This window comes from Tetrao urogallus (assembly GCF_951394365.1).
Source record: "Tetrao urogallus genome assembly, chromosome: 23".
In the NCBI taxonomy this organism is placed as follows: Eukaryota; Metazoa; Chordata; class Aves; order Galliformes; family Phasianidae; genus Tetrao; species Tetrao urogallus.
Window position 1 is genome coordinate 4351484 of NC_136836.1, and position 25359 is coordinate 4376842.

At 50.5% G+C, this 25359-nt stretch overlaps 2 protein-coding genes across 2 annotated transcripts; both read left to right on the top strand.

Annotated features, from left to right (window-relative positions):
• Positions 1-1317: 1317 nt before the first annotated feature.
• On the top strand, positions 1318-13326 carry CLSPN (claspin; the record flags this gene model as incomplete). Its single annotated transcript, XM_079546157.1, is given in 27 exon segments — positions 1318-1347; positions 1349-1645; positions 1648-1680; positions 1948-2089; positions 2553-3001; positions 3372-3545; positions 3898-3987; positions 4214-4286; positions 4506-4614; positions 5067-5602; positions 6118-6309; positions 7027-7205; positions 7734-7936; positions 8096-8160; positions 8560-8765; positions 9136-9296; positions 9393-9619; positions 9848-9962; positions 10035-10113; positions 10424-10515; positions 10990-11154; positions 11251-11372; positions 11449-11576; positions 11762-11873; positions 12537-12619; positions 12844-13005; positions 13213-13326. Coding segments are annotated over 27 exon segments (4338 nt in total).
• A 10743-nt stretch (positions 13327-24069) lies between these two features.
• LOC306954756 (UPF0500 protein C1orf216) lies at positions 24070-24783 on the top strand (the record flags this gene model as incomplete). Its single annotated transcript, XM_079545921.1, has 1 exon — positions 24070-24783. One exon carries the CDS (start codon positions 24070-24072, stop codon positions 24781-24783), a length of 714 nt encoding a protein of 237 aa, XP_079402047.1.
• Between the last annotated feature and the right edge of the window lie 576 nt (positions 24784-25359).

The window sequence follows — 25359 nt, forward strand, 5'->3', positions numbered from 1 at the left end:
CCGCCGGCCGCCCCGGGCCCCGCCGCCGCCGCCGCCGCCGCCGCGTAACGCTTGATCTCGGGAATATTGGCTCCGGGGCGGGGACCCGACACGGAAACCGGGGGAGCGGCGGCGGTGGGGGGAGCGGCGGCGGCCGGGGGGGGGTTGCGGCGGGGCGCGCTGCCGGAGCTCCGCTTCCCCGAGCGGCGGCGCAAACGATCCCCACGATCCCCCCGCTGCGCCGCCGAGCCCGAGCGCGCCCCCGCCGCCGCCGCCAGCACGCGCCGCCTCCCGCCGTGCGCGCCCCCCGCCGCCGGCCCAGCAGCAGGAGGAGGAGGAAGAAGCGCCCCCTCCACGCCGCTCGGCGCCGCCGGCTCGCGCACGCGCAACGCCCCCTGCCGGCGGGGGCGCGCACGTCGCTACGCACTCTTCGGGCGCCGGCGCGGCCTTCAACAGGTGAGCGCGCGGCCCCGCTCCGCCCCGCCCCTCTCACGGCGCCGCCTCACAGCGCGGCTCCGCTCCCGTTCGCCGCTTCCCCTCCCGCTCCCTTTTTTTTTTTTTTTTTTAATTTTCTTAATTCCCCTCCTCAGAACGCCGCCTCCGTTCACGATTAGGGGACGGGGACCCAAAGGCCGGTTCTGTTCGGGGGCAGCCGTGAGGTAACAGAGGCGCCGGGCCGCCCCGCAGCCTCTCTGCAGATCGCGTTCGCTTTTCTCGCTCCCTCCGTTCTGAGGTGCGTTGGGGATACGGGAACCACCACAAAGGTCCGTATCTCCCACAGATCCGTGACCAAACGCCTCTGAAGTTTTGTTTTGTTTTTCCTTTCCTTCCCCCTCAGGACAGGCAGCACCTGACTGTTATTTGACTTCAACGAAAAAAAAAAATACAAATCATTTTACGTTCTACAACGTACAGACCCGTCATACCTATTTGTGAGCCGGATCCCACACCGCGCGGGTTCGGGTTACGGTGTGGCTGCGACCTCCGCAGGCCCAGCACCGGGGCTCCCACACGCGCCCCACGGCTGAGGACAGCCGAAGGACCTCCGAAGGACCTCACGCAGCTCCGCACACCGGGCGCCTCGCTCCGCCCTGACCGGGAGAGCGCCGCCACGGGGAGAGCGGGAGGGCGCCCGCTGCGCGAGCGGTGATTGGACGAGCTGGAGAGGGCGGAGCGAGGCGGAAAAAATCTCCCAATCAAATACAGGGGAGGTGGGACTTAAAGGGACGTACTGAACGAGGATTGGCTGTTCCGGAAGCAGGGCGGGGCTAGGGCAGCGCGCGAAGACTTGAAGAGGTTTCTTACGAGGTAGCGCTGCGACTGCGTCCGACCCGGGCCATGGCGGCTGCTCCCTCTGAGGTGAGTCCGTACCGTTCCGCACGTTCGGCTGGCGGCTACCGGGGGCCTCGCAGCTCCCGTGACCGCGGCGCGGTGGAGGGTTGGGATGGGCACCGAGCGAGACGGCGGCGCCTCCTCAGCTGCCTGTGAGCTGACTCACACCGCCGACTCCCCGCCTCGCTTCAGAACTGCACTTCCCAGCATGCCCAGCGGCGGCGCTCTCTTCCGCCTCGCGATGCACTCTGGGAAGCTCATAGCGGCCTATCTCCGCGCGCGCAGGAGGGAGGGGCGGGGTCTGGCCTGGCGGCGCAGTGCACGAAGGGAGGGCGCGCGCGGGCGGTGCCGCCGTTCGGATGGCTCCTTGTGCCGTCTTTGAGGCGCGTCGCTCACAGGGGGAATCGGCCTGAGCGTCGTTTGCCTTGTTTTGTCTGTGTGCGAGGTCACCTGAAGCACGATTAGATACCAATAAAGATTGACGGAGTGTGTCAATAAGTGTATAAATAAATGAGTGCCAATAACGCGTGCGTGATCCTATGGAAGAGCTCAGCCAAGGCCTCGGGGTGGATTTAGGCCCCAAGAGCCGTTCGTGCATAAACGCGGTGCTCAGGAAAGCTGCCCTTTGCTTTGTAGCTGCAACCAGAAGAGCTGGATGTGGCTGTGCTGAAGGCCCATGGCAGCGACTCAGGCAGCGACTCAGACAGCGGGCAGGGCAGCGCTGAGCCGCCTTCACCGGGCCGGCCGCCCACCGGCACCGTGTGCCCCCAGGATGCAGGTCTGTAATGGGGCTGCCGGACTTCACACAGGGCTGCCTGGGTGGTGGGGATCTGCTGGGCTGCTGTACAAGGCTAAAGTGCCGCTTTTGTTGCTTAGGATGTGGCCAGAGAGCTGCAGAAAAGGGGGTTTCGAGGTATGGAAAGGGAAGTGGTAAACGGGCTCATTTCCTTCCTTTTTATGGTTTGCTTTACCTACTGTGGTGTTATTATTTCAAATTACTGATTTATCAGTGAAGGATTTTCAGTTTTGCCTTTTTTTCCAGCCTTTTGAAGAGGCTGGAGAGGTGGATTTTGAATATTTGATTTCATGCTGATACAACCAATGTCAACGGTTACAGTCATTGACATCTATAAAATTTAACATTTGTAGCTTTATACGTAACCAATTGCTTGTTAACTAACCAGTGGAATGTACTTTTCCATAGCACACATCGCTTCTTTTCTTTTAATATAATTTGTCAGATTCAGAAGAAGAGATTTTTGTAAGCAGAAAAGCAAAAGGCAAGAAGGTGCTTCAGGACAGCGAAAGTGAAGATGGAGAGGATGGTGACTGTTCTGTGCAGAATGACACTCTGGGTGGAGACACAGAAAATGGAGAGGAAAAAGAGGTCACTGCCCAGAAAAACAAGAAGTCTCGGATTCGCCAGGCTCTGCTGGACAGTGATGACAGTGACACTGGTGACAATTTGCAAATTGAAAATCTTGACACGAGCAGGAAGTCTATCTTGTCTGAGAATGAGCTGAGAGAGGAGAGACCACCGAAATCTGGGAAAAAATCCAGAAAGCATAAACACAGTCTTGAAGACGAGGCAGCTGAAAAATCTGTAGGAAAACCTAGAAGAAGAAAGGAGAGGGAGAGAAGAGCTGAGTCCATCAAACAGCTTATAAAAGAGAAGAAGCCAAGCTCGGAGGTACATGCTTTTGGCAGAAAATCTCAGATGCTTTCTGCATTAAATTACATGTATAACAGTATTATTATTTTGTTTCAATGCTTCTGCATCCTTTGTGTCCTCATTACTACAACAGATAGGGTATGGTATCCACAAGGACTATTGAGAGTCCTGTGTATTTTAGGGAACGCTGCTCCATGAATTTAGTTTATCCGTTCTGCAGTGCTCTGAAGTGAACATGCCTGGCTTACAGGGCACGGCAGATTCTAGGCTAAGTTTGGCATACACTTTTTCTACGTTTCCTTGAGATCTGTTGACAGTAATCTTAAACGCAAGTCAAAGAACTGAAGAGGAAATCCTGGAACAAATAATTCAAATATTTTCTTTTTAGGGCCAGCAGGTGGATGGTGGTGAGAGGTTTCCTTTTAATGACAGTGGGTGTCTTCTTGATGACAAAGAACTTTTCGATAATGGCTTAGAAGAGGAAAATGATTCCTTCGCAGGGGATGAAGAGTCAATAGAGTCAATACGAGCAGCAGTGAAAGAGAAAATAAAGAAATACAAGGTATAGCAACATAGCATTGTTGGATACTAGCAGGAAGCATTTTATTTGAGCATACGTGAAACTGTTTGACAATTGTACTTTTTACAGTTGTTTATAACAGGGTAAAATAGTCCTCTGTTTTCTGTTCTTTAAGGTAGAGGAATGTGGTATTGGAAAGTTATAAGGCTACAGTAGAAGCTTTGGAAATCTGCCATAGTGTTACACAGGATTTGTGCTTGTTGATGAGAATGTGTGCAGATCCTGTTTTGGTGACCAGTTATGATTCTGTCATTATATATTTTGACCTGTTTGCCCTCACTGTGCCTATCTATCTATCTATCAAACAAATGGATCTCTCCCTTATGCACTGTAGAACAAAGAACGGCTTTCTGAGGATGAAGGCTACAAACGTGTCTTTGATGATGATAATGAGGAACGTGCATTAAAAGAACCAAAAAGGAAGGTGAAGTATTCTTCTGTTGTTTGTTGCAGTTACTCAAACCATTGGGAGTTTTTTGTGTCTTATCTTTTCGGTGCTATCCGATGTTTTTGTTGGTTTGCTGTTTTGCTATTTCATTTAGTTGTTTTGTGCTGCCTCCTTGTAACTTGAAAGAGGAAAAACAGCTATTCAGAGAAGAGAGGATCCCAAATTCTCCATTCTGACTTCGGATTTCTTTTCTTTTCTTAAGGAGCGGAAAGCAGCAAGGTTGAGTAAGGAAGCCATTAAACAGCTACATAGTGAGACCCAGCGGCTTATTAGAGGTACAGCTGAATTTTTTTTTAGTATGTAGTGGGATTTAAACTAGTAAGAAATTCAGGGCAGAAACAGAAAGGATTTGTCTGAAGGAACAGATCTTTCTTTTACCTGGCATTAGTTACTTAGGGTTGAAGAGTAAAAGACTGTTTTTAATCAAGGACCTTTTTAAAGGTATAAATGCCTTAGATGACTTCAATTTTTCTTGCACCTTGTTTCTCTGGTAGAATCATCTGTGTCTCTCCCATACCATATGCCTGAGGCCAAAAGTGTTCACGAATTCTTCAAGCGTAGATCTCGACCAGTGTACGAAGGAAATGCCATGGCATTGCTGAAGTAAGGACTTCAACCTTCCTCATGTGCTTTCATAAACATTTAGGATATCCCAACTTAGCTTCTGGGGGATGAGCAGACTTTCTTGTGGGCTACAGGGCTGTCTCACATGCACGCCTGCTTTTTGTGCAGTCACTGTTGCTGGTGAGCCTTGAAAAGAAACTACTTTTTTCTTAGAGTCTTCTGATGCAATAAACATCTGGAAATACCTTGTTTTGAATAACATGTAGTAAAATACTCAGGTAGGTGTAAAATCTGTTAGGAGTTTGTTTATATAGAACAGTGTAGAGAAATTGTACTATGCTTTTCTCAAAATGAAGTTTTCCAGACTTTTATCCTTCACCTTTTCTTATGCATCAATGAGAGAAAATTATTTTCTTCTCTCAATTTGTTCTCAGCCTTTCCTCTCCTTTCCTGATAGCCATAGATGATGTATTTCTTCCTGCCTTCGCTAGGTCCACTAAATATCAGTTCACCCTAAATGAAGAAGCTGCAGGCACGAAGACCTCAAGCGCAGATTGCAAAGATGGGCCAACAGAAGGTGATCAATCAGCAGCTAATGAGCCAGAAGCAAACCTTGGTGGAGACATGGATACTGCTGCCAGAGATCCTCTCCTTGGTGTGGGGGAGAACTTGACAGGAGACTGTGCTGAGAAGTCTGGAAAGAACAATGATGATTCTCATAGTGCTGTAACAACTGCCAGGGAAAGAGAGGAACAAGAATCAGTCCTAAGCACTGATTGCAGTGAACAGAAAGAGAGTGAAATTCCTCTACCAGTTGGAGGCAGTGCTGTTGAGCAAAGAGATGAAACAGCACCAGGCCTGGGAAACAACCAACAGATGGGGCCTGGGTTGGCAGCACTGCCTGAAAAAGTGAAGAAGTCCAAATTGGATAAACTCCGTGAGCTGGGAATCGATTTGACCATCAAGCCAAGAATCTGCTCTGGCAATGAATCTTTCATAAACCTCGATGAATCTGAGTTGAATAAAGGTATCACTTTTATTTTTGTAATACTGTCAGATCTTCTGAAGTATGCAGAGCGAAGCTGAGTTTAAAAGGAAAACCTCTTGAGAAATGTTCAGGTTCAGAGTCAGGCATGTTTTCTTACCAGTATAGATGTGTTTCCTTTAACTGATGCTGAAAAGGGAAATTCTGATTCCTTAATATTCACGTGCTTGAAGGAATGCTTACCCCAGCTCTTTGTTGATGAGCCATTAGTCTTAAATATATTTGTTAACAGAAACTTAGAGATTCCTGGTGGCTGGAAGTGTAGAGTTGAGTTCTTGTGAGTACATTGTACTCAGTGGGAATGTCATTTAGTACTACTTCTGCAAAAATATTCTGTCATGATTGATTATTAGTCAAATTGTTTTACAATTACCAAAATGTCTGAGGTTTACAGTTTTTAATTAATGCCTTTTGAAAAAATTTCAAGACCTGCTCTCGATACAAATTTAATACTATCAAATTCATTTAATTTGCATGCAATCAACACGTATTTAAAGATTTAGAAGCCTTGAAGGCACGTTTCTTGAAGCACACTCTTCAAACTTCGAAACCCAAAGTAGAAAGGACCATAAACATGAACATTATTCGTAAGGAAACCACGGCTGAAGGAAAGGAGGAACTAAAAGCAGATGTGGTGCCAGCAGTTTTAGCTGCAGAGAGCCTGGATGAAGCAGTGCACACAAAGCCAGGTCAGTTTGGGGGTTGTGATGATTGATTGGAAATCACCCTGTATTTATTTTTTTTTCCCCTGTTTCCCCTTCTTCTAATGCTGCCCACAAAAAAGAGATGAAGGAATGTTTTTCTAATGTGTGTCCTGTTGGTTTGGTTTGGTTTTGAAGAATCTTAATAGGCCTCATAAATAGCACTGGTCAGTGTTGATCAGGTTGTCACAGATTTTTGTGACTGCTCTGAATTTCTCCCCATCTTTACCAAACTTTTACATAGCCATATGTGCATGCTGTTCTCCCTTCTAAATGTAACTCTCAGGCTCCTTGTGAGCTATTCTTACTTCGTAGATCTCTTGTGCTTCCTTAATTCTGTACTGCAGCTCCTAAATATGTATATTTGCAAAGAAAAATATATGTGGAATGTGACTCTCCCAGTATCTATGAAAAGAAAAATGAATTGTTTGGGCATTCCTATGGGCATGCACTATTTTTAGCTGCTCACAATTATTTCATGTGCTACAGCACATCTGCCCATGGAAAGCATTGTCTCTCTACATTGAATTTGTGGAAGCTAACTCTCCACCTCTTCCAGCTGACAAATCAATGAGAACACTTGCAAATGAGTCAGTTTTAAATAGCCTTGATACGTGTGTAGTGGCACTGGATGGGATGCTTGGAAGTGACAAAGTAAAGGATTCAGTGTAGTGCATCTGATGTGGGGATTCATTCATTGTCCAGGTGAAAAGCTGCAAGTGCTGAAAGCAAAACTGCAGGAGGCCATGAAGCTCCGCAGGACTGAGGAGCGCCAGAAACGGCAAGCGTTGTTCAAACTGGATAATGAGGAGCTGCTGGAGGAGGAGGAGGAGGAGGAAGAGATGACAGATGAGTCTGAGGAAGAGGAGGAAGGTGATCATGAGGTCTGTGTGCAACATATCCACGTAACCCACTCTTATTCTCAGTTCTGATTCTCCTCAGTGAAAGTAGACTCTTGTACACTACTACTGCTGGGTGATTGCCACTAAATCTTCTTAGAAAACAACAAAAAAAAAACCCTATGGTTATCTTGTACAGATTTCTTAGTATTTCAAACTGAATTTATTAGTATCTATTTGCCTAAAAAGCATTAAAAGCTAACATGTACAACAATTTTTGGTGTCGCTCATATAAATGTCTGGCCTTGTTCCTAGCATTTCTATGGAATGTATGCCTACCTGTCTGACCTGGGGTGGAGTTTGCCACAGATTTTTGTTTTTAGAGAGGGTCAGAATAATGTGCGCATTTTGAGCGCTTCTGGACTGTCTCAGAGTCCAGTGGGGTATGGAAGAACTGGGTGTCGCTCAGTGTTCTCCTCCATGTGTTAGAACACTGCCTCAAAAACTTGCAGGAAGGGTGACAGCTCCAAGAATAACCACAGTGTATCTGCTGTATTTGGGGATGTTCTTTAGGCTGTGGAATCTCTGCTTGATGAGGCAGAGGAAGACAATGAAGATTTGGAAGAGAAACAAGTTGAAGACGGTGACAAAGAAACTGACAGAGAGTCAATTGATGGAGAAAAGGTGGAGCAATCTGCAGACTGTGCTTCTGTTCCCAAACTGCCTTCAACTGAGTCTACATTGATGCTCTTCAAGGACAGCTCCTCCAAAATGGGGTAAGATGACAAAACTTAGAAATAGATATTTTAGATGTCATAGATATCATTATGATTATCTAATAGATTTGATACCTCATTCCTTGCAATTAGGTATGATAGCTAATGGCACTTAATCTCGTGTATGTTAACAAATACCTTTCATGTAATTAATTACAGGTACTCCCTTGCTGATGAGAAACACGAAGGTGAAGAAGCTGCAGACAAAGATCCTGCCAAGTTAGGTAAAGCAGAAGTGCTGTGTTAGCTTCATTTTTACTTTTTTCACGTGGCACATGCAGATATTTCCATGTGGGGTTTGTTTCTGGCACTGCTCTGATCTCATCAGCTGCGTGTTTGCGTGGCGTCGCCATGGAAGTTAGGAATTAAAACTTAGGAGAGCATGGAAAAAAAGAGGAAAGTAAAGTTCAAAGTAACGCTGGGGAAAAAAAAATGTGAACAATCAAAATTCAGTCAGATTAAATTCAGTTTCCAAAAGTGCAATATGAAACCTTTATGGAAAAAAATCCAAACTAAGCATAAAATCATGAACTCTTTGCAAGGTGTCAATGCTGTGAAGTAGTACCTGGGGATTACTGGATCACAAAAGAGAAAATAAGCATTATATTAAACTTTCTTTTCAGAAGATGATGATTCATTTTCTCTACCAACACCAGCAAAAGAGAATAGCCACAACAGCAGCTTTGAGTTGATTGGCTCCATGATTCCATCCTACCAGCCCTGTAACAAACAGACGTCGCGTGGAGGGAACTTTTTACCTGCAGCAGGAGGTTTCAGGTCACCTTCCCCAGGTTTTTTCAAAACAAGTTTTATCAGCTCTGCTTCCAAGGTGAGGCTCTTCCTCCTGGCTGTGTCTCACATGAACACGATGAATAAATGTATTTTATCCTGCCATGTTTTTGGAAAAAATAACACAAGGAGAAGGCATCTAGCCAAATGCAATTGTATGAGTAAGATTTCAGGCAAGCAAATGTCCCTGGAGTTTAAAATGTCTCTAAAGCCTCAAAGAGAAGATGCTGTAATCTGATTTTTGATCTCTGCTTTAAATATATTTGCACAGCATTTGACTTCAGCGCAGCTTGGAAATCCTTAACTTCTTTTTATCCCTAAAAATATTGTAAATGTTTTATCTGGTTCTTGCTTTTGATTTCTAGGATTGCAAAGTAATTAATTTGTTTACTTTACCTTCTTTTGCCTAGAGCTCAGGAAAGATGTCTGAGCCCTCTCTTCCCATAGAAGATTCTCAGGACCTGTATAATGCCTCTCCTGAACCAAAGAGTTTGTTTCCAGGGGCTGGAGAATCCCAGTTTCAGTTTTCTCTGGAAGATGACACCCAGAGCCAGCTGCTTGATGCAGATGGGTAGGTTACAGATGTAAAGGATGACATTTGGTGCCCTTTCACAGAGGTAGAACATACAGGACAGCAAGATTTTGCTAACTGCAGGCTTTCTTTCAGGTTCTTGAATGTTGGACAACACAGAACTAAATACCAGTCCTCAAAGCACAGGCTGACTCTAGCCAGTATGGATGAGAATGCAATGGATGCCAACATGGATGAATTATTGGACTTGTGTTCTGGGCAGTTTAGCAGTCAAGCCGAGCACGTGCCGAGTACCAGCAGCAGCAAGAAACAAAACATGGAAGAACTGCTCCATCTTTGCTCTGGGAAATTTGTGACTCAGAGTACGTCCTGAATTCTGTCCCCAGCTCTGCTGCTGGCTGGGTTTCTGAGCTTTACACTAACACACGTTCCAGTTCTGGGCAATAACGCAGAACGTGGAACTTGAGAGACTTCTCAGAGCTGTGATAATTTGTTGGTGCATGCTGGCTGTCATTTCTAAGACGTTCTCCAACATTCTAAAAGTTAGTGTGTCTGTCTAGTAAGTTGTCACCTCACTGTTTTTCTTGTAGCAGATTCTCCAACGTGGGCATCATCAGTTTCTTCCAAGGCAGAAAAGGACAGCGACTTAGAGGACCCAATGGCAGAAGCACTGGCACTTTGTTCAGGCTCCTTTCCCACAGACAGGTTAGCATTATTCTTCAGGGATTTACAGAAGCTTGTGGTGGCAGTTGTCTCATTTCACTCATTTTCCCCTAGGGAAGAGGAAGATGAGGAGCACGAGGAGCTTGGTGACTTTCAGCTTGTAACAGATGACAATGCTTTTGAGAGTGAAGAGGTACGAAGGTATAAAGCGAAGCAGAATGATGTGGCATTCTGACTCAGAACTCAGCTTATCATTTTTTAAATATATTTATCAATGCAAAATACAATGGCATCCAGAACAAGTTAATGGGAAAAAAAGAGAGAGCAATTTAGACCATTTAAAATGTCAACTTAAGATCCTGAATAGCATAATATTAACACAGTAAATCTTTTTTAAGTTCCCTGCTGTTTTATTCTGTGTTTATGGACTGAAGGACAGAAGAAGCTGTCGTTACAAAGCAATCCACTTTTATCTAAAACTTCATTTCCATAAACTCTCACAGGATGAAAAGAGTGGAGATGATGATGGTGAAGAAGCAGAAGTAAGTGACGAAGAAGAACTACTGAGACGTAGAGAGGGCTCGAAGAAAAAGCTGTAAGTGCCAGGGGTTGTTTTTTGCACTGATGCTGCCAAACTGCATGGGTTAACAGTGCTGCTGGTTGGCTGGAGAGAATTCCCATTATAATTTCCATTACAGAGGGAAATGGAAAGGTCAGGATGAAAGCAGTGCAGGAATTTCTTCACCAAAATGGGGTCGCAGTGCATCGCTGTCATTTTCCAAGTCTTGAGGTCTTTATTCATTCTAGTAGGCAACACATCTTGGTGACAGTTACCATCTCACATTTGGCAAGCAGTTGACAAGCAGTCTAGTGCATGACAATAATCTGGGGGTGCTGTGTGTTGGCAGGCTCGATATGTAAATGTGCAAGAACTTTCAGGTCTTATGAGTCATGATTTCTCTTTGAGCATATGTGCTGATCTTCCATCCAAAGATAGAGCTGACTTTCAGAAGACTTATGTGATAATAATTGATCTACCAAACTAAACTCTTCTACCATTCTTTGACAGAAAACTGGAGGATTTCATGGAAGATGAGGCAGAGCTGTCAGGAAGTGACGTGGGAAGTGAGGATGAGTATGATGGAGAAGACCTGAATGAATATGAAGAAGAGGTTATTGACGAGGACCTCCCTAACGAAGCGGAGTTAGAAAGTCAAGTACAGAAATTACACATGTCAGTGGCCACACTGGTGTTCATTTGTGTGCGTGGCTGAGGTGATGGCTTAGAAGTGATGTGCACTGAGCCTCTGCCTTTTGTTTGCCCTGATAGGAAGGCAGTGCTTGATGCTGACAAGCGTGAGTTACGCCTGTACCAAGAGAGGTACCTCATTGATGGTGACCTGCACAGCGATGGGCCTGGCAGGATGAGGAGGTTCAGATGGAAAAACATAGGTGCCTTTCTGATCCGGAGATGGGAGATGGGATGGAAGCTTAGAGAGAAGATGTATGGTTTCTTTTCTTTTTCTAGATGATGCTTCCCAGATGGACTTGTTTCAGAGGGATTCCGATAACGAAGATGAAAATGAACAGTTTGATGAAACAGAAGTAAAATGGAGGAAAGAGAGATTTGAACGAGAGCGGTGGCTTCGTGAGCAGGTACCAGCAGGGCACCTCGTTCAGTCCTTCTTTGTAGCATTACCAGATGTGGCATTCTGGAAAAAACCCCAGTCATAGATTGATCTTTACAGTGGAAAGACATGGCCTACTGAAATTACTGAATGAAGTGCTCATTCCTAATAAGAGCTCTTTCAATTTCACAAAATATCTTCTCTCTGCTACAGAAGGAAAAAAATAAAGAGGAGGAGGAGGAGGAGGAGGAGGAAGACATCGGGGAGGACAGTCAGTTCATGAAACTAGCCAAAAAAGTGACTGCAAAGTCCCTGCAGAAGAGAGGTGGGCTTATCTTTTTTTTTTCTTTTTTTTACTGAAGTGACAACCAAAGAAGAGAGCTTAACTTCTAGTCATGGTTAGCTGGTCCCCAGGGAACCAGGCTGGGGATCAGCAAGCCCCAGTACCTTGTTTTCTTACGCCAGCCCAAGGTTTTGTCATTTGAGCTTCAAAAAGATAAAGACAGAAAAGCATCAATCTGCAAGCTTGTTAGTAGTTGTGTGTACTTAAGAAATACTTTGTTACCTCTGGAAAACAAGTGCTGTGGAGCGAAAGTCAATTCCTCTGCATCTTTTAGTCTCATTCTTTGTCATCCTTTAAATCACAGATATAAGTGACGTGTTTCCTAGCAGCTTCTCCAAATATCTGTGACTTAAGGAAAAACTGTAAGGTCCTGAAAATGCATTCAGGTTTTCCCCGATTGGAGTAAAAGCACGACTCTTTCAAGTGTGCAAAATTGTCTCAGAACCAAATTTTCCCTTTTAAATGACAATACTGATTGCCAGAGCAATCTTACCAGCTGTGCAGCTCGTGGTGTAGCTCAGTGCAGCTTGTTGGGGTTTTTCTGTCTGCAGTATGTTGTCAATTCTGAATTCCTCCTTTTGATATAAAGTTATATTCTTCCAAACTAAGTTCACAAACTGATGTTCTCCTGTTTGTGTCTGCTAGCAAGCCCTGCAGTAGTGGTACAAGATGCAAAGCTATTGCCCACGAACCCGTTTGAAGCATTCAGACCTGCCAGTGACATCCAGGTTGGTATTGGTTCTGGAAGATGGCATTTCCAAACTGCATCTGTAGGACACTGGAGTCAGCTGAGCCTAGATTCCAGCTATGACTGGTTTGTAAGACAGTGAGGAAATAGTGGCAGCAATAACATTTTGGTACACAACATTCTTCTCTATTGAGGGTAATCTGCTGCTAAAAAGAGCTGTCTTGTTCATGTGAGTGGTTAATGCAACATTTCTTTGTTCTTCAGATTAAAAATGGGTCTCTCTTGAACAGACCCAAAGATATCCTTCAGAAACTAGCAGCAATGTCAGATCTTAACCCAAATGCACCTCGGAACTCCAGGAACTTTGTGTTTCACACACTTTCCCCAGACAAGAATGAAGAGGCAAAGGAGAAATCAAAACATCAGGTAAAGATTTGTGTACGATTGTGCTCCAGTTGTGCAGCTTATTTGAACGTGCAGACACCAAACACTGCCAGGCAGTTGGGAGCACCGCTGTGTGAAATATTCTCTGTGATTGCCTGCAGTGCAGCAATGTGATCTCACACCAAATAATTCTGTCGTCGTTCAGAATTTAATCTTGGAGTGCTTCACGTGTGCTCTCTTCCTCTGCAGGTGACAAAAAGAGGTCCTTCTGCAGCTATAACTTCTCTTGCCAAACGGCCCAGGGTTGACAGCACAGAGCAAACGAGTCGAAGCCGAAGCATATTCCAGTACTTGGAGAGCTGAATGTTTTTGTGTAGGGCCAGAAGTCACATCTTGTCTCTCTGTCAGTTGCAGGCTGATCTGCAAATCTCTGCCAGCAATCATCAGGAAGGTAAACAAACTGCTGTACGTTGTTCTCTCTGCTCCAGCTTTCTTCTTCCCAGTGCTGTCCAAGCAGTGGTGAGGTTTGTTCCCGTTTCACTCAGCACTCCATGGCAACTGGGAGCACAAAATCCATGCTTGGTTCGGAATGAATGCAAACTTGGTCTAAGCATTAAGGGAACTTACACAGCTGTGAGATTCTGTGAGGATGCTGTTCGTGTTTCAGTGTTACATTTTCATCTGGAAATGTGTGGTAGGTGTGATGCAGAAATGCTGCAGTTAGCTCGAGGCACAGATGAAGTATTTCTGCAGTGTTAGGTAAGAAGGCAGCAGCGTTAATTACGTTGGGATGCACGTTGTTTGCACTTACAGCACTAAGGAGCCATGGCTTCCTTCAGTGTGTTATTTTCTGTTAAGCATTTATTAGCTTCATAAGTTCAGAAGCTCTAATTTACATTTGTAATTTATGTTTTAAAAAAAAGGGCCCCAGCCTTTCATGAGGCAGCGTGACAGGAATGTCTTCCACATTTCCTTTTCATATTCATACGCATGCATGTGAGTAACAGATGTGGGAGAGGAAAAGGAGATGTGCAGGTTGGAGCTTTACTTCTTCATTTTTGCTTTTTTTGCCCAACTGAAAAGTGGTGGAAATAATCTCAGCCCTGATTTTCACCCACCCTGTGCTCTTCCTCACAAATAATCTGTTTCTGAACAGCGAGAATTGAAGAGCCCTCTCTGCAAGGAGGGGGTTGGAATAAAGATCCATTACTCACAGCCATTCTAAACAGCGTGAAAGAAACTTGAGGTGGAATATACAGCATTTCTGGCCTTGCTGAGCATGTTTAAATTAGCTGCCGTGTTATGGTAGCACAGTGGCCTGCTCTGTAGAACTAAAGGCAGCCTCACATCCTGAGGTTGCTCGCTGTCAGAGAATTGTGTGCATTTTGTAACTGAAGCATATGCCCAGCGTGTGTTGTGTAAAATATTTTACTGTATATTGTGTTTATAAGGAACTTTGGTACCAATTGCAGTGCAATTTCACAATAAAACAGGTTTTTAATGTACAGGATTTTACTTGGCTGTGTGCATGGGTTTGGTTTGTTTGGTTGTTTTTTTTCCCCAAAAAATGTTGACCTCTGTTTTCTTCTGTGGTTGTTTTGTTTTCCTCCATTGCTTCTCATGTATCTCATGTATCCACAGCTGAGGCCATGGCAAGGAACAGCTGCAGTGCCACTGGAATACAACAAAACAACCCCCTGGTGTTTACTGGGGCATAAATTCTCAGATCCTCAAGTCTTTGACTTAGGTTGTCTTCTTAGGGCTAAGAACTCCGTGCAAATACGTTTCTTTTTGCTGCTTCAGTGGTTTTGGTTTTGTTCCTGGATAAAACTTACTTCACCAGAGGCTTGAGGCCTGCCTGCACTGCTCAGACTTTGGCCTAGGTGTGGCATCTCCGTCCAGCCTCTCAGAATAGCTGGGTTTTGTTTTGTTTTCCTCAAATATCCCTTGAGGTTGCACGTAAAGCAAGGCTGGAATTCATTCCAGCTGGGCAGGCTGCTCCTGGCGATGCACATGCAGTCACTTGGCTTCTGTAGAGCTCTGTGTGAGCAGAAGCTGCTTTTCAATGGAAAACAACTCAGTGCTTTGTTTCCAGCTGCGATGGTAGCGTTGTGCCAGCTGAAAGCCCTCTCGTACTGGGGCCAGAAGTGAGAGTGCAAAGGATGAGAGCAGTGCTGCACACGGGGGCCTGAGCTGCTGAGTGCCTCGAAGTCAGGAAATGAGGAACTGAAGGTGAGGTCAGAGGGGCAGCACAAACGTTTTGTGTCAGATGTCCTCTGAAGGACGGCGTGACTGAAAGGTTTCCTAATGTATGGTTAATTCTCTACAGCAGTCGGTTGCACTGGTTTCTACGCTGTGCAAATTCAGCAGGTTTGCTGGACAGAAACGTTGAAAGCTGCAAAATTCAGCGTCTTTTATTAATGTTGTCAATCTGCCCACCACTAGGGAGCAGCAAGAGAATGCTCTTCCCCCAGCAGAAGAGGAAGGGCTTACAATTAAAGCTCAAACTATACTCTGACTCAAAGGGGAATTGTTGCAGTTTTCCATGCTCTGTGATGTTGCGAAGAATTCAATTAGCCTCTTCCCTAATTAGACTTGTAATTGCTGCATTTTTGCATTAGAAGGATTTAAAAGCCCAGCTGAGGAAGAGCACCTTCAGAGGCTGTGCCACGGGGCTCTCGGTGCCCTGCTCAGCCTGCAGCAGCCGCAGAGCTGTTTGCTTTGCTGGCCCTTCTGGGCAGAGCTGACCTCCAGGAAGATTTTTTTGCTTGGGCCAGAGCTGAGCAAAATACTATGAGGCCCAAAGAGCTCCAACATTGGCCCGTATTCCATTGGAAGGCTTCTGCTGATGGCTGCTCAGCATAAATATTTCCCCCACCGCGGTGTTTCAGGAGGTTGGGGGTTTGTGCAGTCCTGCTGTTCCCTGCTGTGTGATGCTTGAGCAGCTCCTGGTGTGGGAGGAATCCTGCACTGGGTGCAGTGCTGGAGGAGGCAGCAGTGAGGGGCTGCTCTGCATCCTCCCTGCACCCAACCCCGGCCGTCTGGCACCACGTTGGCTCTGCTTTGCCTTCTCATTTTCAAGAATCGATTCTGCTCAACCCTCCTGGCACTGTCTGCACTGCTGTTAACAGGGAGAGAAATCTCCCTCTGTTGCTGCAGGGAGCGCCGAGAGCCGTCCAGGCTGGGGGAGGAAGAGCTGGATGCTGGGCCGAGCAGAGAGCAGCAAAAGGGTGGGAATGAAGGGCAGAGGGGTGGGAAGAAGCCCACAGCCATAGGCAGGGCAGCCAAGGGCAGACCATCTCTCAGGAGCACCCTGAGCCTGCAGGAATTGCTCCTGCCTCTCGGTTCCTTGCTTTTCCCATCTGATTGTATCTTGGGCTCGTTCCTAGCAGTCGTGGCTGAGATTTGAGATGCGTTTTTGTCTTTGTGTGAGAGCCAGCTCTTGCTGGCATGCATGGTTTTCATCCTCAATAAGGAGCTGTGTGAGCTGTGCCTTTCCGTGTGACTCCTGCACTGGGTGCCTGGCACAGCACTGCCTGCTGGGGCTGTGAGGAACCTGAACAGAGGGAAAGAAACTAAAACAGAACTTAAGATCAAGGGGAAGGAACAGCCCTGCACTAAAGGTTAACATTGCAGACACGTTTGTAATCACTGCCTTTGTTGCTGTGCAGCTCCGTGGGGCTCCAGGCACTCACTGCATCATGTCTTCTTTTCCTCTTTTAGCCAAGAGACCGAAAGGAAGAGAGTGAAAAAACTGTTTGTCTTGTCTAATTTAATTTATGTTATTTATCAAACAGACAGGTTATTTGGGAAGCCAGATGGACCCGGGCTAAAATCATCTGTATTTCCAACGTGTGAAAAATGATGTCAGAGTGGACACCTGAAGAGAGGCTGTGTGTGTGGTGGGTGCTGAGCACACAAGCCGAACCTCAGCTGCCCCAGATCCCCCATCAGCTGTCCCAGAGCCAGTGTGAGGATTAAAGGGCAGGAAGAGCAAAAAGAGCCCCAGGCACCACTCACATGTGGATGGGGATGGCTTTGGAGCAGCCCTTGCTGGCTTTTAACCCTTGTTGGTGGCTGCACCCGTTTTCCAGGAGAGATGAATGGAGCACAGCTCTGGGCCCAGGGAAATGCCTTTTGCTTGTGTTTGGTTTCAGAACAGGCTCGTGATGTGCTCTGTGTTCAGCATCCCTCTCTTTTCCTTCAGGTTTTCCCCCTTAGAAAAGGAGGCACGGAAAACAGAGCAGCAGAAATAGGAAGAGGGCAACACTGGCTCTAGTCTGACGTGGAGTCAGGATTGAAGACGTTGGGGAATGCAGTGTGCTGGGGTGAGAGGAAAAACAGGGGCTGAAGGGCAGCAGAATTGGGGGTTGTGGGGCTCCCTGGGAAACACCCCCAAGCCTTGGGGAGCAGGGCTGCCTTTATTGGGTGAGCTGCAAAGCAAAACTTGTCCTCTGCCAACTATCGGTCATTAGCACTAATGCCAACACGGTGTGTGCTCAGCCTGGACAGATGTTCAGTCCTGGCACTTTGTTATTTGCTCTTGTATCATCCAGAAGCACAGCTTATGGCCACCTCTAGCAATGCTCCTCCATACAGCAGAAATCTGAGCCAGCTGTACTGAAAGAAAACGACATACAGGATTGCTTTGCGTGGCACAGGGGCGAGAAGCAAACCGTGCCGCTTTGCAAGAGATTAACTTCAGTTTGAAGCTCATATTTTTCCCCTGCTCCTCCAGGCTGTTTTCATGCAACTCTCTGCGCTGCTCCCCCTGCAGTGCCCCATTGATTCCCAATAGCTGATGGTGTTTGTGTGGATGGTGATGGAGGAGCAGCCCCAGCTGCTCTCGCAGGGCGATGTCCTCCTGCCCCAAACCCGCAGTGCCCACGGAGGTGCTGGAGCCCTTTGGCTATTCCAGGTGGTAATCAATGGGGAGAAGCCCCCGAGGAAGTTCCCTGATGCCTGGAGCCTTGCTGTGTCCCTAATTTCCAGCCCCCCGGGTCACTTGAGACAGATTTCCGTGCGGAAAGTGTAATTAATGGCTGATATTAATAGTAGTATTTCCACATTCCTATTTTACATTGAGGCTGAAGGAGGGCTTTGAACACCCCCCACCCCTTCACAATTAAATACCAGCTTAGAAAAGCAGTTTTCCTTTCCTTCCTTCGCTCCTGCTGCCCGGCCCCATGCTGTGGGGTGCTGCCCAGCTGCAGGATGCTCGGGGGGGGCACATCTTGCAGGGCTGGGGGGCACAGAGGGTCCCTACACCCCCATTCCCTGGGCAGGCACAGAGCAGGCGCTGCTTTGGCACTCCCCCACATCCCCCCCTTCCCCGAGTCGCTATGAATAAATCATTGTTTTATTAAAGAGAAGCAGCTGCTTTTTTCCTTCCTACTTTTTTTTTTTCCCTTCTCTTGGACCCTCCATCCCCATCCACGCAAACCCCCTTGGCACATGCTCGAACGCCAAAAGCCCCATTGACGGCCCCCGGAGCATAGCAATTGATACACAGAGATCCCCAAATCCTATTCAGGACCCGCTTTTCTGCACGAGCAGCCTCCAAACAGCTCATTCACTGCTCTTTTTGTCACCGGGGTTAAGTGGTTAAGTGTGTGGGGATCTCATAAAAGGCCTTTACTCCATGAAAAGCTATATTTACATTGTAATCACCAAAGAACTGTTTAGGCGGTCAATAGCGGGGATAAACGGGGCAGCGGGCAGCGATCCGACCCCCCCCTCTCCCTCCCCCAACCCCGGGTCCCCCCGGAGTGGGACTTTGTGGGATTACGTCCCCGTGCCAGCTGCTGGGGGGGAGGTGGGGGCTGCTCTGCTTTGTCTGGGCTGGGGGCGACCCAAAAAGCAGGACGGCAGCACGGTGGGGCTGTCCTGGCCGAGCCCCCATCATCCCGCTGTTAACCCATCGCTGTCAGAAGGACCCCCCGACCCCCCCCCCCCCCCCCCCCGGGTACCTCTTTGTGTCAGACACCGAGTCGAAACGGTATCACTTTAACGAGATTAATTGAGCACAGCGACGAGCGGCACAAGCTCAATTAATTCACCCAGAGCAGAGAGGGGGCTTCCCTTCCCACCAGGAGCCATTGCCACGTAATCAATTAGACGGTGCTCCGATGGAAATCCCCGTTGGGGATCGCTCTCACTCGTCCCATACAGGTGTGAATATTCATCGTGAGTGCGTGGTGAGAGCAAATACAGCCCTGTCAGCCCTGTAGGGTTCACTGGCCGGGATCAGCACGAGGTGGAGGGGGTCACCATCCCTGGAGGGAACGCGGGGATGTGGCCCTGGGGGACGCGTGGGCACGGTGGGGTGGGCTGGGGTTGGACCTGGGGGTCTGAGAGGCTTTTCTGACTTCAGTGACCCCGTGATGCTGGGCTGCTGGAGCTCTCAGCGGCACACTGCCACTTCTGGTGCCCCGTGGTACAGGCTGGAAGGTGATGGGTGCTCCTCCAGCCACGTGGGGATGGCAACCCCAAGCAGGAAAGGTCATCTTCCCATCAGCAAAGCGCTCACACCTGCAGACAGAGCTCTTCTCCAGCACAGCCCCAGCGTGGGCTGAGATGTGAACGTCCCTGTGCCACCCCTGTGCCACACAGCACCCCTCTGTCCCTGCCCTGGAACGGCTCCCACCACTGCTTGCACCCCACGGCCGAGGGCTTCCCAGCACCCAGCCCAGCTCTCTGCAGTGCTGCAGGGTTTTATTCCCCCTCTCCCTTTGGCTCCCGCTCGGGTTTTCCAAAGGCTCCCAAGCTGTTTGCCCTTACTCCCCCGGCCGGCACAGATTGTTCAAATTAGTGTCTCAACGAGAGGATATTGTTGGTTCCTGTACGAGGATGATAACCTCTGGTAGCAGAAGGAGTTTCACCCACACGGAGCGCTTCCAGCCAGGAGATCCATTTTGCTGTGACCCAAAATGGGAACGGACCCCAGTGGGCAGTGGGAGCACCGTGCGGGATGCGGCCCTACAGGGGATCCTGGTGCACTTGTGACTTTCTTCTTCCCATCTGTGTGCCCCTGGTCATTCCTGTGCAGGAAAAGGACAGGGAGAGGAAGGGATGCGAACTGAGCACTTGCAGGTGAAGGGGGAGCTGAGAAAAAAAAAGCCCTTCTGATTGGGATTTGTTCAAAGCTCTCCGCCGGCGCGGTTTGCGCATCAGAAAGCTCTGATCGTGTGCAATCAAACCTTTTAATTTCCACCAGCACAACCTGGTGCAGCTCCTGCAGCTTAGAATTGGTTACGGTGATTAATCAAAACAGGGCGGCCGGATCCAAACCCTTTATTGAATGTTGTGACAAAGGGATAAATTAAAGCATTTATGGAATGTATCAGATTGGCTTCCAAGAGCGAAATTTCCAAATCCTGAAGTTTTCTACATGATGAGGTCCAAATGTGGAACCTTTCTATTTCGGGAAGCAGCCTGGGGGTCACGAGGGACTGTCGGGAACATCCTGGGGATGGACGGTGATCAAAGGGGAAAAGAAGGGCAGGGTGATTGCTGTCCCCAAATCGGCACGGATGGATCCAGCGCTGCTGGGCAGCCAGCATCGCCCTGCCACAGGCAGCAGGCTGTTTTCTGGGCCTGTGGGATAACAGCTCCTGGGTCAGGGCTGCAGCCATCCCTGTGTGCTGCCCTTTGGGGACCAGGATGTGCCCACAGCACACAGAGGTGACAGCGGAGCTGCAGTGGCCGCCCGTCCCTCCCACTTCCCTTCAATTTCCCAAACAATTTCCTCATCGGAGCTTTCTGTCTGGAACGTATTAGTGATTCACAGGCCCAGAGGAAATGGTGACTTTTGGGTCCTGCTCTGATGGGAAGGATGGAGCCGGGGTCCTCGAGTTCCCCTTCTGTAGCCGAGGAGCGGACAGAGCTGCCACAGAAACCCCTCTGCTGTCCTGGCAGCGTCCCCACAAACCCAACCTGTGTGTGTTATGAAAGCAGAGACAGAGGAGAGCACAGGGACCCCCCCGTCCCCCAGGAGCCACCCCCACCCCCCCCAACCCCCGGTGCCATTGGGGCAGTGCGAGCTGGAGGTCAGCATGCTGTTTACTTTAATTTCTCAGAGAGCTTTGAGGGAGATTTCCCCCCTCTGTTATTAAACTCAGATGAGCCGCTGGGGAGGTTGGGTTGCATGTGGTTCAGGGCCCTTTTTTTTTCTTTCTTCTTCTGTATTTTCTTTTGTTGTTGTTGCTGTTGTAACAGTTTGCTTTTAACTCTTCCAGGACGGGTTCCCCAGGACCGTCTCCATCCGGGGGTCCCCGAGGTGGGTGGTGACCCCACAAAGGCCCTGGTTGCCCCCAGCCACGCTCACTTCACCCCTGAGGCACAGCATGTCCTCCCATGGCCATCGCCCGCAGGAGATGGGAATCAATGGGAAGAATATGGAGATCTCCCCCAAACCACATTTCATTTCCTTCTGGTGCTGCAGATTCCAGCCCACACCTCCCCCTGCTCGCAGCCTCCCCGTGCACCACCGCCTGCTGCTCTCCTGGCCCAGAAGATCAGAGCAGAGCATGCAGTGCACACCAGGCACACAGACATGCAGCGATCACACACTGCAGGCGGCAGCCCGGTCCTGCGTGGGGCAATGCATGGAGCCAGGAGCCAGGGGTTGAGTGAAATCTGCTTTAGGGACTTCTGGAGCCACTCTGGGGTTCACCCCGTGCCCTTCTCCCCCTGCACCCTGCCGTGCACGGCCTACATCTCATCCAGGACATCCCATCCCGAAATCCCAGCCCATCGGATCCTGAGCTTGGTCTTTTTCAATAGTTTTTAATTTCCTGAAGGGAGAGCTTTTAATTTATTTCTGGAACAACGTGGGGGAAGAGGAGGGGAAGATGGATCTGAAATCCACCACTAAGCTCCCCCTGCCCCGAGCCCTCGCTTCTCTCCTGCCCCCTCCAGCAGTGTCCCCACTCCCCAGGTCCCTGTGCCAGGAGCTCCAGGTGACACCATGGCCATGGCACGGGGGTCCCGCCGCTGCCCCCCAGCACTGCTCAGCACCTCTCCCAGTGGTTTTGCTGCCGGGCCATAGGGTTGGCTGTGGCACACGGTGAGGCTCTGGGAGGTCACCACCGAATGCAGTGCACAGTTGGCTCTGTGCAGCTGGGGTGGAATCCAGGCAGAGGGGAGGGTTGAGCGCTCAGTGCGTGTGTGTTGTTTTCATTGCAAACAGCAAATCTGCTCTGGTCTCAGTCAGATGCAGATAATCCGGGGCTGGGGGAGCTGCACTGATGCAAACCCAAACCAAACGAGACAGAAAATGGTGATTTTCCTTTGGGATTCCAGCACCGATCCCAGCTGCGTGGGTGCCAGCATTGGGGAAAGGCCCCGAGTGGAACAGGCACCCACTGACCCCAAAACCTAAATCTGGGATGGAACAGCTTCAGCTCAGCCTCCTTCAACCCCATCGCAGGAGAAGGTCCCTAGGCCAGGCCCAATTTCCTCCTTGAGAATATTCTGCTTTGCCTTGACTTTGTTTTGATTCCCTTGAATGTCTGCTGACACAAATGCGGCTCACAGCACAGTGCAGCCCACTGCCTGCCCCACTTCTTCCCTTCCAGCCCCACTTCTTCCTTTCCTGCTCATCAGCAGAAGCTCTGGGCCGGTTTCTGCTTTTCCTTTTGGGAATGTTGGGTTTTTCACCTCGTGCTGTGCAGGGAGGAACCCCACAGCCCAACTCAGTCCTTATGGGGTTTCTTTGTGGCCGGAGCAGCGCAGATCTATCGGCCTTCTGGGAGTCAGCAGACCAGATTTAACTCACAGCAGCGCAATTCCCCCACTCCCAACCTTCTCAATACCACGGCAGAACGTCTGCCCGCAGCACCCCAACCCCACAGAGCCTCATTATCCACAGACCGCCTGCGGGGCTCCGTGTGACTCCCCCGTGCTCCCCCGTTTGATGCCGCAGACTGACGGCTCCCTGCAGGGGGTGGGGGAGGACCGCGAAGGTCCCGTTAGGATCCCACGGACGCCTCGACTCCCCGTCCCGACGGCCCCAACCCCAACCCCGTCCCTTCCCGGCTGATGCTGCTGCTGCTGCCCGCCGCGCACCGCCGCCCTCGCGGGTCCCTCCCCGCAGCCGCCGCCCTCTCTCTGCCCACGGCGGCGGGGACCGCGGCTTCGCTCGGAAGTGCGGCTCCGTGGCACCTCCCCGCGTGGGAACGCTTCCGCTCCCACCGGCGGCGGAGCTGCGAACGGCCCCGGTGAGTGCGGGCGGCGTTGCTGAGCGGGGCGGAGCTCCATCCCGGAGGAAGGGGAGAAATGGGGGGGGGGGCTCAGCGCCGGTTCCCGCAGCCCCGATCCGTGCGCGCATCCTCAACCCCGCGGCTCGCATCCCCGAGCCCGGCCCCGCACATCGCCGGGGATGGGCAGCGGAACGCGCGGCCTTCGGGAGCCCCCGGCTGCGGGTCGGCCCCGCACTGCCCGTCTCCGTGCGTCGGTGCGGGATGCGGTGCAGCGCTGGGGCGGTGGGACGGGGTCATCCCGCACCGGCACGGAGCTGCGGGGGCTCGGGGAGCGCTTCCAGACGCGGAGTTGGGAGGTGCCGCGTAGGGCCGGGAATTGGGCTCGGGGTCTCTTCGGGCCCTCCGCAGCTCCGGCTGTTCTGTAATTGCAGCGCTCTGTGCCGCAGCGCTGCCCTAAGGGACCCCCTGCCCACCTCCGTGCCGCCCCCCGGGCCGATCCGTGCGCTCACAGCGCGGCGCTCCGCGGGCGATCACGGGGATCCTTCACGTGATTGTTGTGAGTGCTGGGAGCGCTCTCCGTGCTGATGCTCCGGAGAGAAGCACGTTGTTCTCCTTCCCCTCTCTGTCCCATCCGCTCCCGGTGCCGTTGGGCGCCGCTTCGGGCACCAGCAGACAGCAGGGAAGAGCCTTTAGGGCAAGGAGAGCTCTTCTGCCTCCATCTGCCGGGGCAAGTGAGGGAGCAGGATGCTGCAGCGCTCCCGTGCTGCCCCATGTGCCCACCCCAGGGATACCCAAATCTCAGCACCCCAAACCCCCTTGTCCCTGCAAACCCGGCTCCCCCCTTTGATGCAGTGCCGCAGTGTGCGCTCAGCCCCACGTCTCCCTTGCAGGCAGCACCGCCGAGATGTTCGCCCTCTGCCCCCCCGACGCCCCGTTCCCGGGGGGCCCCGCATTGGGCACAGCTTTTTCGGGGTCCCTGCAACGCAGCCCCGACTCCAACTGCAACTTCGCGGGGGACGATGAGTGCGACAGCAACCAGAACTGGAGCCGGGCCGGCGGGGGGGGTGAAAACACTGCAAATCCCTCCGATAATCTGCTGCTGTTAGCACAGAGACAGATGGCTCAAGGCGGGATGGGGGACGTCGCTTCGAGCGCGGCGTGCGACCCCCAGCAGGGCGAGCGCAGCCCCCCCGAGGGAGCGGAGGTCGGGGAGGGGGAGGCGGGCGGATCCCCGGCGGAGGATATCGGCTACACCAGCAGCTCGCTCAGCATCGACAGCCCCGACAGCGCCTGCGGCGGCGCCTGGGATCCCCCCGGGGACCCGCCGGAGGTGCCCGAGCCCCCCCCGGAGCCCCTGTTCCCGGCGCTGGCGGAGGCGGTGCAGCAGCTGCAGGAGAAGGAGCGCTTCAAGGAGCGGGAGAAGGAGAAGCACCACGTGCAGCTGGTGATGTACCGCCGCCTGGCCTTGCTGCGTTGGATCCACGGCCTGCAGCAGAAGGTGCTGGAGCAGCAGGACCGCCTGCAGGAGAGCTTCGACACCATCCTGGACAACCGCAAGGAGCTGATCCGCTGCATGCAGCACGGAGCGCCGTGCCCCGCTGCTGCCCCCAGCCCCTGAGCTGCGCTCCTTCCCGTCAGCGTTCTGCACTCAGAGTCCCGTTCTGCTTCCCCCCAGCTCTCCACCCCCATCGGGGCTGAGCCCTGACTGTGATGGTGATGTTGGTGCACGGGCTCTGTGGCAGCCCCAGCCCCACGCAGTGCTCACCCATCCCAATAACCACAGAGCTTTAATGCCTTCCTCCTCCTCCTCGCCCTCGCTGCTCCCACACCTGATGTGTGCAGCATCGCCCTGCAGTGACCTGCAGCTCCCAGCGCCGTCCTGCTGTGCACTGTGGCACGGTGCCCTGGGTTGTCCCCAGCGCTGGGCCCAGCTGTGGCACAGCCCATAGGAGCTGCACTCATGCACTAAGTCCAGTGAGAGAGAATCACTCTGAAAAGTGACCTCAGAATGCTCAGAAATGCGCATAAACATCATCAGCCCCAAACCCAGCACGCTTATTTCACAGTTCAGTGTTAGAGGAGAGTTGATTTAGATTTATTTCTATGTTTTATTGACCAGGTCGTGTAGATGCACATCTGCATGCTGGGGGAGCCGTGTTAGAACCATGCATGGCCTCAGAGCTGCTTGCAAAGC